At 38.6% G+C, this 16,098-nt stretch overlaps 1 protein-coding gene across 1 annotated transcript; it reads left to right on the forward strand.

Annotated features, from left to right (window-relative positions):
* The first annotated feature begins 1,201 nt into the window (after window positions 1-1,201).
* OR4K13 (olfactory receptor family 4 subfamily K member 13) lies at window positions 1,202-2,143 on the forward strand. Its single transcript, XM_068964443.1, has one exon. The coding sequence runs from the start codon at window positions 1,205-1,207 to the stop codon at window positions 2,141-2,143; it is 939 nt and encodes a 312-aa protein (XP_068820544.1). The 5' UTR covers window positions 1,202-1,204.
* Window positions 2,144-16,098: the final 13,955 nt, after the last annotated feature.

The raw sequence follows: 16,098 nt of genomic DNA on the forward strand, positions 1-16,098 counted from the left end.
ATGTCATCACCGACTCAATGGACATGAGTTTGAGTAAGCTCCGGGAATTGCTGATGGGTGTGTATCCTGGGGTGCTGCAGCCCATTATATTGCACAGTTGGACATGACTGAGTGACTGAGCTGAACTGAATGATGAAAGAAATTTTTAAAAAGTAAACCTAGTCAAATCAGTTTTGCAATAAGCATGGGCTTAATTAGGTGATTCTACTGCAAAATTTGTATAAGCTAGTTGCCTCAAACTTTTTCAGTTATTTTGAAGCCTGTTACAGATACACCTGCACAAACCAAACAGTGGTCATCTATACAGCAACAAGCAAACAAAAAACAAATAAATGATTCTAAACTAAAAATGAAATAAAATCAGTTACATTTGGCTGTGGATTTTTTTTTACCTTTTCTAATTTTTGCCCAGAATTCTAGAAGAGCCATTTGATGTGAATACAGTTAAATTTTGAGTGAATAAGTTGTATTTTTATATACTTTTAAAAAGTGTGTAATGACCATCACTAGTTAAGCTGTGAGACATTGTTGCACTGAAACAGGGAATGGAGCATGGAAAAATAAAGGTAGATTTCTCAGGAACTAGAAGCATATATTTAAACCTTAATTTATGTTTTAATTCATAGTTCTTTACCAAAATCTATTTCAAAATATAGTTCTTGAGAATCATGGATATATTTTCTACATTTCTAATTTCCAGATTAAAAATTTCAATATTTCTCTGTCAGTATAGAACCCACCATAATTATCTAATGCATGGAGATCTTTATAGCACGAAGAGGCTTTTGATGTCTTGTAGTCCAATTTTTTTATTTTACAGAGAAGGGAACTTGACCATCAAAAGGGAAATGGCGTATTCTATGTTGCTCAATGAATAGCTCAGCTAGTTGTTGTATTGAAGCCCTCTAATTCCAAGTTCACAACCTATAAAATTGTGGTTTCATAAACTGTTTTTATTTTGTTTTTCAGAAATGTATTTTCTGAATTCTACTATTATTTGGATACTTCTCTGGACCATTTAGTGAATCACTGACCAACAAAAATTCCCAAAAGTGGGAAGTGCTTATATATTCATTACCGTGTCTAAATAGCAAAGCTGAACATCAGCATGAACCATCTTTAAGTAAACACAGTTTTCATACTCCTTATTCTTATTCATTTTGATTATTACAGGATTAAGTAGACAGCCAGACAAGTGGATGACATGGAAAAGACAAACCATTCAGTGGTATCTGAGTTCATTTTGCTGGGACTTTCCAAATCTCAGAATCTCCAGATTTTATTCTTTGTGGGATTCTCTGTGGTCTATGGAGGGATTGTGTTGGGAAACCTCCTCATCTTAGTCACTGTGATCTTTGACACATGCCTTCACACACCAATGTATTTTCTGCTTATCAATCTCTCCTGTATTGATACGATCCTGGCTTCTTTTGCTACCCCTAAGATGATTGCAGATTTCCTCCGAGACCGGAAGACCATCTCCTGGTGGGGATGTTATTCTCAGATGTTCTTCATGCACCTCCTAGGTGGTAGTGAGATGATGTTGCTTGTAGCCATGGCAATAGACAGATATGTTGCCATATGCAAACCCCTCCATTACATGACCATCATGAGCCCACGAGTGCTCTTTGGGCTACTGTTATCCTCCTACGCAGTTGGATTTGTGCACTCATCTAGTCAAATGGCTTTCATGTTGAATTTGCCCTTCTGTGGTCCCAATGTTGTGGATAGCTTTTTCTGTGACCTACCCCTTGTGATCAAACTCGCCTGCAAGGACACCTATGTACTCCAACTCCTGGTCATTGCTGACAGTGGCCTCCTGTCCCTGGTCTGCTTCCTCCTCTTGCTTGTCTCCTACACGGTAATTATTTACTCTGTTAGGCACCACACTGCCAGTGGTTCCTCTAAGGCTTTCTCCACTCTCTCAGCGCACATCACAGTAGTGACTCTGTTCTTTGCCCCTTGTGTCTTTATCTATGTATGGCCCTTCAGCAGATACTCCATAGATAAAATTCTTTCTGTGTTTTATACGATTTTCACACCTCTCTTAAATCCTATTATTTATACATTAAGGAATCAAGAGGTAAAAGCAGCCATTAGGAAGATAAGGACTCGACATACAAATTCAAAGCACTCTTTGTAGATGACACTGCTGAAGGGGTGTTTGGACATTATTTAGGAATGTACTTTAAATGTATTTCCAGTTCTATAAAACAGTATGTGTGATTGTTAAAAAGGAAGCCTCCCTATTGTCATCCTTAATGTTTAAATGCATAATATCTACAGTCTGGCAGGTGTGCATTTAAATCCCACCTTCACCACTTTCTCTCATGGAAATTTGAACAAAATGAATAAATTCTCTGCAACTTAGTTTATCTAGAAAAACTTCCTGGTATGTTTATTCTACTATTTAACACGTCTTTAAACCTTGAAAGTATATTGTTATTGCTGCTGTTATAGCTGCTGTCATTACAATGGTATTCAGCATATGCACACAGATGACCCTTCATGTAGTTGTTTAGCTAAGGGCCTGGCTAACTACCTTGCTAGAGAGCTGTGTTTTATAAATAATCCCTAGTCAGCATGTATTAATTTTTAATTACCTACTTACCACAGAGCCTCCAACCATTCTACATATATTTAGTGAGTCTTCAAAGTCCTGGAAGATGTATCTAGGACTGTGAGGAGCATGGCCAGAGTGAACTAAATTTGCAGTTGTTTTGTGGCATGAAAGCACAATATTAAAGGATGCACAGGGTGCTGTAGAAATGCAAAGGAGTGACATCTATATCAGAGCAGGTGCAAGGAAGGCTTCCAGGAGAAGGAAATAATTGGAGTAAGCATTGGTTGGATAGAGAAGAAAGACATCCTGACAAAGGGAGCTGTATAGGAGCACACATGGAAGCAAGAAATATGACTCCTTGGAGGAAGCACACATAATTTTATTGAGCTGGGACATGGAGTTTGATAGCAAGAGCTGAGGTAGAGAGTTAGGTCAAATGCAGTCTTATCTTATAAAAGCAGACCTAAGGGCACTCACTCCCTGGCATTCAAAGCTATATGATATGGAAATTAAAACAGAAGGAAAAAGAAAGCATAGACTTTCCTGCCCCAAATCATACATTGTACTGTTCTTATTCCAAGTGTACCTTCTTCATTTCAGCTCTATCTATGATATTCCTCTTTGCCATCTAAGCAACTAAGCCTGGAACTGAATAAAAGGCGAAAGGAAATCTATGGCAACTGGTTATGGGAAGAGATGCCCATTGTCTTTTAACTGCAGCACACAATAATGGAATTGATCATAGCTATGACCCAGAAATGGAGAAGGCAATGGCACCCCACTCCAGTACTCTTGCCTGGAAAATCCCATGGATGGAGGAGCCTGGTGGGCTGCAGTCCATAGGGTCGCTGAGTGTTGGACACAGCTGAGCAACTTCACTTTCACTTTTCACTTTCATGCATTGGAGAAGGAAATGGCAACCCACTCCAGTGTTCTTGCCTGGAGAATCCCAGGGACGAGGGAGCCTGGTGGGCTGCCGTCTATGGGGTCGCACAGAGTCGGACACGACTGAGGCGACTTAGCAGCAGCAGCAGCAGCAGCATGACCCAGAAAATAAATTAAAATGGCAGCAACACATCAATAGGTCATTTCTACGTAAAAGCCTCATCACATCAACCTTAGTTGTTTTATACTGAAAAACCAGTTTCTGGACAAAACAATGTACATACATATTGAATTCTATCTGGCTCGAGATAGCTTTTCTCTGAGCGCATCTTATAGAAATGCATCATAGATTTAGAATAGTCTACAGTCTTGTTTCTACAAGCACATTACTGGTTGATGGTTGTGGCCCAAAATTTGTAATTTAAATTATTTGTTATTTATTTCTTTTATGCCAACACAGAGTAAAACCACTAACTACTCAAGATTTTCCCCCAGTTACATATTTTTCCACATCATTATTTTTAATATAATTTATCCTCCTTACTTTGTTATGTGAAATTTGTAAACTGCTGTTGTTAGGAGGAATAATTTCCCTCTCTCACAATTCTGCTTGCCATCGACCTGTAGTACAGAAACATTCATTTTGATATTAGCAAGTCTTCTCTCCTTTCGCACTTCTTTCCCTATACCACTCACTCACTATTCCTCTTGGTATGAAGCATGATTTATAGATCATTAAGGTTTAGAAAGGAGACTGAGCATAAGGTCCTCATAGTTTTGCCCTTTCAGAGTTGCTCACACACACATGAGTTCTCTTTCTGCTCTTGGTGTTAAACCTGAGTCAGGGATTATAACCTGCCCTCTAGGAGCAGATTTGGAAACATCTCAAAGTGTCTTCCTCTAAGAATTATCTGCTCTAGAGGTATGTGCAGTTTAAAGTTATGCTTGCCCCTGCCTGTTTAAGTATTTGTTCTGCAAACCCTCCCTTTGGGTTTAAGGGTTAAAATTAAGGGGAAATGGTGCAGAGACTTTTGGAGTTACATATTCAATACAGCTTTACCAGTAATAATACTGATACTGTGTCTCTTCTTTTTTCCTGATTCTATTTATAGACTGGTTCAGAACTCACAAGGGGGAAGTGATGATTAATAGTTCTGAGAATCCTGCAATCAATTCCTAGTACCCTAGTACCAGTATCAGGCTTTATTATTATTTTTTTCTTCAAAAGTAGTTTTTAAATGGAAAAAAAAAATCACTCTCTTTAGTGTATCATTCTGTAAGTTTGGACAAAAGCATATAGTCATTAAACATCACAGTAACATAGGAGGGTTTCATCAAACCCCCAAATCCCTCTGGCCCCGTTTGTAGTCAACCTTCTCTCCCCTCCTCTGGTCTTGGTACAAGTGATCTGTTCTCTGTCCCTAGTGCTAGTCTTTTCTAGACTTGGATCTAGAATGACATGGAGTCATATAGAAATAGCTCTTTGAACACGACTTCCTTCACTTAGCATAATGCCTGTGAGATTCATTCAATTGCAAGTTGTTTTAATTACCATAAACCCATGTTCATTTTAATATCTATCTATTAAGTATCCAGATTAGAATTCTTCTAAAATTATTCTGAAACCAATTCAGTTATTCACTGATACTAAGTAGAATACTTCTATGAAATAACATGAATACTAAGTAATTATATATGCATTCATCTTAAACATCAATTTAGGGAGAAGTAAGATATTGACAATTTTGGGCTTTTTAATACAGAACATGTTTATTTCTGCACTTATTCAGGTCTTCTTTTGTGTCCTCCAACAATGTTTAATAAAGTTTTTCATTACATGCTAAACCTATTAAAATTATGACTTATTTAATTTTAATGTCATTTTCAATTGTATTTTTTGTTATTTCTGGAGTGAAGAAAGTCTAGTTTTATATATGTGTGTGTGTGTTTGTGTGTGATACACATATATACTTACTTGAAACTAACCACTAAAATAAACTCTAAACAATTCAAAATTTTAGTCAGTTTTAGGGGGCTTAGTATATAATATTTCATCTATGATAAATATGTTTTTCTATTATTTTTCAGTATTTTATTTTATATCTTATGACATGTTGAAGACTTAGTACATTTTCTGAATTTTTTCCTAAAAGCTGGAGAACAAAATAAATATATGCCATAAAATTTGTGAGACAGTTCAACTGCAGTAAGATTTTGCTGATTTTAATCTATTTATACACTATGTTGACATGGATAAAATCGCTAATTTCTTTGGAGCTACTGTCAACATTTACAATAGGCAGAGGTAAATCTTTTAGGTGGTGTAAGAAATCTAAGAAAATGTATCTAAAGCTGAAAGTTAGACCACTAGCAAAAATTAACACAAATTTATAAGGAACTTGGGCGCCATCTAGAGAGAGCAACCTCCTGTTTCTCTTCCTGGCTTTAAACAAGAAACCAAGAATTAGGAAGGAGAATTTATAAGAATGGGCTGAATTCTTCCCAATCCCCTCAATAGATTTGGCTCTAAGTCCTGTATTTCCCAAATAGGAAGTCAGGCTGATTATTCTCATCATTACCAAAAAAATAGCCATTTTCACAGACAAGTTTTAACATTATTTTGAGAGCTTTCTTTCCTCTAGTACTCATCAGCCAAGTCTAGAATCCCAGTAGACATCACAACCTAAGTCACCATTAGGGTGAAAAAGCCAAGTCAAACTATTAGTAGTAGCAAGAAATTATCTATTGCTTATGATTTAAAAATTTTATAACCTACCATAAATTTACAAAACTAATTATTTAACTTCTCTAAAAGTGTGGATGAGCCTTCCAAATTTCAGGAGTAACAAATATATAAAATACCCATTATGATCTTAATTTGCAAGATTTTATTTTGAGCATAATTGGTCAGATTTGTTAATATGTCCCAAGAAAAATAGGAATTGTTTAAGGCTACTACAGAAAGAGTGGTCAAAGGCAATTCTTCAGTCAGTATTCAAAAGACAGATTTAGAAAAATTAATAGAATTAAATTAATTTTTAATTAAAAATAATATAATGGATGATAAACTAAATAACTTGGCTATCTCAGTGTTATAGCTACTTGATGTTTTTATCCCCATTTTTATGTATGAGGGAACTGTCACAGAGGGGCTTTATTATCTAAGTTTCCATATCTAGTAAGTAAAGAACTGAGATTCAAACTCAGTCTGTTTTTAGACTCCCTGTACCTCTTTATAATTCTTATGCTACCTCTACCTTTAACCCAAATTCTGGAAACCACATTTATAAACAACCCATTCCCAAGATCCTGAAAGAGATTAAAACCTAACAGAGGGAAGCTGAGTCCATGGACAAACAATGCGAAAGCTAATTTATTTTCCTATATACTCAAGATTTTTTGAAAAAGTGATATTGAACACTGTAAGACTTGCCTGCTCATAAGCATTGAGGTTTTGAAATATCCATATATGATAAATATGATAAAATTTTCAAGTAGTGTTGATTGTAAAAAGCTAAACAGTAAATAGTATATAATTTATAATTTTGCCGTAGAGGTGTAGTTGGTAGAATAGCATTTTCCAAAATTCATATCCACCTGAAATCTCAGAATGTGACCTTGCTTGGAAATAGTGTATTTGCAGATAGAATAAAGATAGTGGTATAAATAAGATCATACTGGATTAGGGTGGTCCCTGAATCCAATGAGTGTGCCCCATGGAGACAGAAAAGGACACACAGTTACACAAATGAAATTCCATGTGAAGACACAATAGGCAGAGTTTGGGGTTACGCTGCCACAAGCCAAGGAACACTTGGAGCTGCCAGAGCTGGAGGAGGCAAGAAGGGATCCTTTCCTGGCACTGTCAGAGGGAGCATGGCCCTGATGACACCTTTATTTCAGACTTTTACCTACAGGATGTGGAACAATAAATTTCTCTTGTTTTAAACCGCAGTGCTGTGGCAATTTGTTATGGTAGCCCTGCTGCTAAGTCGCCTCAGTTGTGTCTGACTCTGTATGACCCCATAGACGGCAGCCCACCAGGCTCCCCGATCCCTGTGATTCTCCAGGCAAGAACACTAGAGTGGGTTGCCATTTCTTTCTCCAATGCATGAAAGTGAAAAGCGAAAATGAAGTCGCTCAGTCAAGTCCGACTCCTAGCGACCCCATGGACTGCAGCCTACCAGGCTTCTCCATCCAAGGGATTTTCCAGGCAAGAGTACTGGAGTGGGTTGCCATTGCCTTCTCCATGAGCCCTAGGAAACTAATATAACCAAGGAAATTTACTTCATGTACTAGAAAAAAATTAAGGCTAAATACAAGCTTGCACTACCAAATTAACATGAAAATCAGATTTTGAATGTTGCAAATTGATGACAAGAATGTGGAAATATAGGACTCATGCAACATTAGTGGGAGAAACCAGTTTGGAGAGAATTATGACATTATTTACCAGAGAAGGGAATGGCAACCCACTGCCATATTCTTGCCTGGAGAATCTCATGGATAGAGGTGCCTGCTGGGTTACAGTCCATGAGGTCGCAAAGAGTTGGACATGACTGAGTGGGTAACACACAATGGAATTAAATATATGCATATACTAATGCCAAGCAATTCCTCCCTCATACCCACTGGTGCTCACAAAGTGGCAGCTGTTCCTGTAAGGGCCAGCGATGGGAAATGAGGCTCTGTGGATGGAACTGCCCTTGAGCCTCACACTCCTCCCTTCCTTCATGTCACAACTGGCCCCACCCAGGTGGCAGTGCCATTTCAGCCACCAGCTAGCCCCTAGGAAGATTTTAAGATGCCCCTTGGTAACTGGTGAGTGGTCCCCTTTCGGATCAGACCTTCCTGAAAAGGCTCATGGCTCTACCAGATGGAGAGAGGCCAGTGGTGGCGTGTGGAGGAGGCCTAGAACAGAAAGGGAGCAGAGACATGACCTGGGTGAGGACCCTGCCTTTATCCCAGCACCTAGACCAGTGTCTGGCACACTGGAAGATAAGGCACAGGGAGGTTAAGCAACATTCAGAGATCATCCAGCAAGTCAGATGTAGAGCTGGTCCAGGAGTCTCATGTTTAGTTCCAAAGCTGGGATTTGTGTTTTTAGTTTCCTTCAAGCAGGGATCAGGGGGAAGGCTGTGCTGTGGGTAGAGGTAACCGCTGGCTGCAGCATTTCAGCTCTGAGGTCCCAGGGAAAAGAAACCCTCCCTTGGAATGGGAGCTCTGTATCTAATAAGGCAGTCCATTTCCCATTTCAGTGTGGAGCTTTGGGATCCCTTTTAATTATTTAAAAATATATATTTTCCTGAATATCTGTCCTCCGAAAAAATGTGGCACAAAGACACAAAGTAGTAGAGAGAAAAAAAAAAAAAAGTCTTATCAGAATTGCTCCATCCTGAAGCACTGAAACTGTTTGAAATTACCCCAGACTAAAACATCACTCAATGATAATGCTTAGAAAATTCTGTCATAGAATAGAAATGAAATGTATGTTACATAAACAAATTAATAAATAAAATTTCTTATTATGTGAAAAATGTTTGTGAATGTTATGTTTGCTGTTAGTAAAACCCATAAAAAGAGTATTGAAACCATATAGTGTCAATGAGAGAACATTAATTAAATACTAATATTTGAGTAAATTTGTTAGCAGTCACACTGGAGAAAGATCCTCTACATTAAGTCTTTCACAGACTTCAATAACTCTTATCAGTCACAAACTAACATAGTCCATAGTTAATATTAAATACTCAATAAATAGTAGTTTAAAAAAAAGTTGAGCAGGTAGTTCTGTGCCCTCAATGATGTTTTCTATCTTAACCTGACCACTGTCCTTTTTGTGTACACACTGTCCTTGCTACATGATACTATCATTAAAAGTTTGACATTTCATTGCATTTTTTGTCAAGAGCCACTAATCAAGTTACCCCTTGAGGCTGGAATGATGTTTCGTTTCTTATTCCCACTAGATTATAATACAATCTTTGGCATAAAATAGATTCTCAGGGTAGATTCATTTTAAGCAATTAGTGCTACAGTTAATTATGTAACGAAGATTTAAAGATTTAAGAGGAATCAATTATATCTTAACCATTTTCAGTTAGTGTGGCAGTGAAATGGTCAATTAATATATTTCAGAAGTCAGCAGTGACATGGGATTAGAAACAAGACGAAAGAATAGAGGAGAACTACTTACAGAAAATACTTTGGTAACCAGTATAGTTGCAGGTTAGCCATAGAAATATCAATTTATATGTTAATGTTACATGAATTAAACTCTCTTTTAATTGTTGGTAACTGTACAATTTCAGTTCAGTTCAGTTCAATTCACTCTCAGTCGTGTCCGAACTGCAGCATGCCAGGCCTCCCTGTCCATCACCAATTCCCAGAATTTACTCAAACTCACGTCCATGGAGTCAGTGATGCCATCCAGCCATCTCATCCTATATCGTCCCCTTTTCCTCCTGCCCCCAATCCCTCCCAGCATCAGAGTCTTTTCCAATGAGGCAACTCTTCCCATGTGGTGGCCAAAGTACTGGAGTTTCAGCTTCAGCATAATTCCTTCCAAACAACACCCAGGACTGATCTCCTTTAGAATGGACGGGTTGGATCTCCTTACAGTCTAAGGGACTCTCAAGAGTCTTCTCCAACACACAGATCAAAAGCACCAATTGTTTGGAGCTCAGCTTTGTTTATGGTCCAACTCTCACATCCATACATGACTACTGGAAAAACCATAGCTTTGATTAGATGGACCTTTGTTGGCAAAGTAATGCCTGCTTTTGAATATGCTAAGTTGGTCATAACTTTCCTTCCAAGGAGTAAGCGTCTTTTAATTTCATGGCTGCAGTCACCATCTGCAGTGATTTTTCAGCCCCCCAAAATAAAGTCTAACACTGTTTCCACTGTTTCCCCTTCTATTTCCCATGAAGTGATGGGACCAGGTGCCATGATCTTCATTTTCTGAATGTTGAGCTTTAAGCCAACTTTTTCACTCTCTTCTTCCACTTTCAAGAGGCTTTTTAGTTCCTCTTCACTTTCTGCCATAAGGGTGGTGTTATCTGCATATCAGAGGTTATTGATATTTCTCCTGGCAATCTTGATTACAGCTTGTGCTTCTTCCAGCGCAGCGTTTCTCATGATGTAGTCTGCATATGTTAAACAAGCAAGGTGACAATAGACAGCCTTGATGTACTCCTTTTCCTATTTGGAACCAGTCTGTTGTTCGATGTCCAGTTCTAACTGTTGCTCCCTCACCTGCATACAGGTTTCTCAAGAGGCAGGTCAGGTGGTCTGGTATTCCCATCTCTTTCAGAATTTTCCACAGTTTATTGTGATCCACACAGTCAAAGGCTTCAGCACAGTCAATAAAGCAGAAATAGATGTTTTTCTGGAACTCTCTTGCTTTTTCCATGACCCAGTAGATGTTGGCAATTTGATTTCTGGTTCCTTTGCCTTTTCTAAAACCAGCTTGAACATCTGGAAGTTCACGGTTCACATATTGCTGAAGCCCGGATTGGAGAGTTTTGAGCATTACTTTACTAGCATGTGAGATGAGTGCAATTGTGCGGTAGTTTGAACATTCTTTGGCATTGCCTTTCTTTGGGATTGGAATGAAAACTGACCTTTTCCAGTCCTGTGGCCACTGCTGAGTTTTCCAAATTTGTTGGCATATTGAGTGCGGCACTTTCACAGCATCATTTTTCAGGATTTGAAATAGCTCCACTGGAATGCCATCATCTCCACTAGCTTTGTTCTTAGTGATGCTTCCTAAGGCCCACTTGACTTCACATTCCAGGATGTCTGGCTCTAGGTGGGTTATCATACCATCGTGATTATCTTGGTCATGAAGATCTTTTTTGTACAGTTCTGTGTATTTTTGCCACCTCTTCTTGATATCTTCTGCTTCTGTTAGGTCCATACCATTTCTGTCCTTTATCGAGCCCATCTTTGCATGAAATGTTCCCTTGGTATCTCTAATTTTCTTGAAGAGATCTCTAGTCTTTCCCTTTCTGTTTTTCTCTATTTCTTTGCATTTATCGCTGAGAAGGCTTTCTTATCTCTCCTTGCTATTCTTTGGAACTCTGCATTCAGATGCTTATATCTTTCCTTTTCTCCTTTGCTTTTTGCTTCTCTTCTTTTCACAGCAATTTGTAAGGCCTCCCCAGACAGCCATTTTTGCTTCTTTGCATTTTTTTTTCCATGGGGATGGTCTTGATCCCTGTCTCCTGTACAATGTCACGAACCTCCATCCATAGTTCATCAGGCACTCTATCTATCAGATCTAGTCCCTTAAATCTATTTCTCTCTTCCACTGTATAATCATAAGGGATTTGATTTAGGTCATACCTGAATGGTCTAGCAGTTTTCCCTACTTTCTTCAATTTAAGTGTGAATTTGGCAATAAGGGGTTCATGATCTGAATCACAGGTAGCTCCTGGTCTTGTTTTGCTGACTGTATAGAGCTTCTCCATCTTTGGCCGCAAAGAATATAATCAATCTGATTTTGGTGTTGACCATCTGGTGGTGTCCATGTGTAGAGTCTTCTCTTGTGTTGTTGGAAGAGGGTGTTTGCTATGACCACTGCATTCTCTTGGCAAAACTCTATTAGTCTTTGCCCCTGCTTCATTCCGTATTCCAAGGCCAAATTTGCCTGTTACTCCAGGTATTTCTTGACTCCCTACTTTTGCATTCCAGTTCCCTATAATGAAAAGGACGTCTTTTTTGGGTGTTAGTTCTAGAAGGTCTTGTAGGTCTTCATAGAACAGTTCAGCTTCACCTTCTTCAGCATTACTGGTTGGGACATAGACTTGGATTACTGTGGTTCTGAATGGTTTGCCTTGGAAATGAACAGAGATCATTCTGTCATTTTTGAGACTGCATCCCAGTACTGCATTTCAGACTCTTTTGTTGACCATGATGGCTACTCCATTTCTTCTATGGGATTCTTGCCCACAGTAGTAGATATAATGGTCATCTGAGTTAAATTTACCCATTCCAGTCCATTTTAGTTCACTGATTCCTAGAATGTCAGCGTTCACCCTTGCCATCTCTTGTTTGACCACTTCTAATTTGCTTTGATTCATGGACCTGACATTCCAGGTTCCTATGCAATATTGCTCTTTACAGCACCAGATCTTCCTTCTATCACCAGTCACATCCACAACTGGGTATTGTTTCTGCTTTGGCTCGATCCCTTCATTCTTTCTGGAGTTATTTCTCCACTGATCTCCAGTAGCATATTGGGCACATACTGACCTGGGGAGTTCCTCTTTCAGTATCCTGTAATTTTGCCTTTTCATATTGTTCATGGGTCTAAATATGTGTGCTTTTCAAAGCTGTTTTTTTCTGTACATATCAGAAACTTTCCCTCGTTTATAGTAATTTTAGCATTATCTTCTCTTATGGCCAGTGGCAGAGATTTCTTTGAAATAATTGTCATTTCCAGAAACATTTAATGAGTGCCAATCACTGCAGATGGTGACTGCAGCCATGAAATTAAAAGACCCTTACTCCTTGGAAGAAAAGTTACGACCAACCTAGATAGCATATTCAAAAGCAGATACATTACTTTGCTGACTAAGTTCTGTCTAGTCAAGGCTATGGTTTTTCCTGTGGTCATGTATGGATGTGAGAGTTGGACTGTGAAGAAGGCTGAGCGCCGAAGAATTGATGCTTTTGAACTGTGGTTGTTGGAGAAGACTCTTGAGAGTCCTTCGGACTGCAAGGAGATCCAACCAGTCCATTCTGAAGGAAATCAGCCCTGAGATTTCTTTGGAAGGAATGATGCTAAAGCTGAAACTCCAGTACTTTGGCCACCTCATGGGAAGAGTTGACTCATTGGAAAAGACTCTACTGCTGGGAGGGATTGGGGGCAGGATGAGAAGGGGACGACAGAGGATGAGATGGCTGGATGGCATCACTGACTTGATGGACATGAGTCTGAGTGAACCTCGGGAGTTGGTGATGGACAGGGAGGCCTGGCGTGCTGCGATTCATGGGGTCACAAAGAGTTGGACACGACTGAGTGACTGAACTGAACTGAACTGAAGTTTATACTAGTATTTAGATCATATAATGCATTTGGATGGTTAACATATGATCTTTAATTTTGAAACCATCAATGTTTAGGCATTTTTAGCTGCTGCTGCTGCTGTTGCTGCTGCTAAGTTGCTTCAGTCGTGTCTGACTCTGTGTGACCCCATAGACAGCCGCCTACCAGGCTCCCACGTCCTTGGGGTTCTCCAGGCAAGAACATTGGAGTGGGTTGCCATTTCCTTCTCCAATGCATGAAAGTGAAAAGTGAAAGTGAATTCACTCAGTCATGTCCAACTCTCCACTTTGTGACCCCATGGACTGCAGCCTACCAGGATCTTCCATCCATGGGATTTTCCAGGCAAGAGTACTGGAGTGGGGTGCCATTGCCTTCTCTGAGGCATTTTTAGAGAATCATTTTAATTGATATTGTAATTTAACAGACAACATTAGAGATTTTATTTTCTTTTAATCTATGGAAATATGAGATCTTATTTCTGATCTGAACAGCTTTAGCCCGCAGCAGTCAGATAACCAGTGTGCATGGAAGCCTGAGAATCCTAAACAAAACTTCAGAGGTAGTAAGGCAAAGTGAGCATTAAAGAAGGTAGCAGTAGCTTCTCAATGGAAAATGTTGGTGTTCTTTAAAAAATAAGGGTGATGGCAGATTTGGCATAAGAATTTATTTTACAGGCTAGAGTAGAAGGCTTTCAAAGTCAGATAGTTTAACTCTAAAGTTTTGAGAAGAAAGTTCATGACAGGAGTAGCAGTAAAAAGTCATCAAAGAGTAGTATTAGGGATATGTTATTGGGGACAACTGACATAGAGAAGGGTAGAAGGAAATGAAAACACAGAATGTATGGAAGTCTATCTGACATGACCTTATGGGGCTCTAGAAGGATTATGCATGAGTGATTCAGTTTGATGTGCATCAAATCACTTCCCCAAATATTGTGGCTCATATAGCCACTATATTCTGCTTGCAAATTTGTAAGTCAGTGAGTAAGAAAGGGCTGAGCCAAGCAGTTCATATCTGAACAACATAAGGTCAGAAGTGGAATGACATACTTAAAGTTCTAGAGGGAACAAAGCAGATGTTATTTTTAAATATTTCTCTTCCTTTACTTATCTTTAGGCTATCTGAAGGAATAGTACTTGTTTTTATTTCACATACCTAGTAATTCACTCAGGATAGAAAAGCAGACAACATTCCTCAAAAATATTGCAATGCAAATAAAAAATCCACAGCAACCTTGGACAAAAGTTTACTGTTGAGGTATACAATAGAACACCAAAACTTATGAAAAAAATTGGGGGAGAGTTTCCTTGGGAAATTGTTTCTTTCAAAAATGACTATGTACATTGAGGAATTAGAAAGTTACACGCATGACCAGAGTGAGATATGCGCTCAAAAAAAAAAAAAAAAAAAAAAGACAAACACTAGCTGAAGACAGAGGAGTCCAAGATGGCAGGGTAGGAGGAACCTGAACTCATCTCTTTCCCTGGAAAAATAAACTAACTAAAACATACCTCACACTTGACCAAAGATGTGGTGTATTCATTCCAAATTGTGTATGTGAATAAAAGTAATATCTTGTTAATTTTTATGTTTGACATTTATTGAGGTAAGATGTTTAATGTTCACTGGCCTATTATTCTCTTCATTTAAAAAATAGTTTTCTTATACTCTTTGTTCATTATTCTCTTCAAGTTTTCTTAATGAATTGTAATTTTTTTTTTTCTGTGTTGAAGATATTAGGCCTTTGTGATCAGGGCTATAACAGCCACTCTGGAACTTTGTGTGGATTGGACAAAAAAGTGATTCCATTTTGGCAGACTCAGGCCTGATCAGCATATATGGTTCATTGGATGGGTGGGGTACAGGCTGGATGTCAGCCCCCAAAGACCCTTTGGCCAGTAGGACTTGAGTAGTTAAAGTTTACACATATCACAAGTTTAGACATATAGCTAACCAGTTTGCAGGTGGATTTTAATATTATTGTGATGATGTCTCAAGTACAAAGTTTTTTTTTTTTAATTTTAAATATTTTGATATTTTATCCTTCTACTATCTGAATTCTTCCATTATGGAGAGAAGAGGCAGGAGAGGGGAAAGGAGAAGGGAAGGGAAGGGAAGGGAAGGGAATGGAAGGGAAGGGAAGGGAAGGGAAAGGAAGGGAAGGGAAGGGAATGGAAGGAAAAGGACAAGAAGAGAAGAGAGTTATTCTAAGGAATGGTTCATGTGATTTGGAGCCTAGCAAGTCTGCATCTGAAGTGTGGACTGGCAAGCTGGAATCCCAGGCAAGCTGATGGCCCAGATGAAGTCCAAGGCAGTCCACAGGAGAATTTCTTCTTGCTTAGCAAGACTACTTTTTGTTGTTGTTGTTGTTGTTGTTTTTGTTTATCTGTTTATTTGTTTTTGCTTATTGTTCTTCTATTCAATCTCAAAGATTTAGAGGATAATCTAGACTATTCATTTAGTTTCAACTGATTGGATAAGGCCCACCCACATTGTGGATTGTGATTTCCTTTACTAAGAGTTCACCAATTTAACATCAGTCTCATCCAAAGACACTCTCCATGTTGACACATAAAATTAATTATCACGTTTAGTA

This window comes from Capricornis sumatraensis, chromosome 2, assembly GCF_032405125.1.
Source record: "Capricornis sumatraensis isolate serow.1 chromosome 2, serow.2, whole genome shotgun sequence".
NCBI lineage: Eukaryota > Metazoa > Chordata > Mammalia > Artiodactyla > Bovidae > Capricornis > Capricornis sumatraensis.

What these genes read in the sequence shown, in the direction of transcription:
- OR4K13 (XM_068964443.1), top strand. Translation starts at nt 1,205, where the DNA reads ATGGAAAAGACAAACCATTCAGTGGTATCTGAGTTCATTTTGCTGGGA.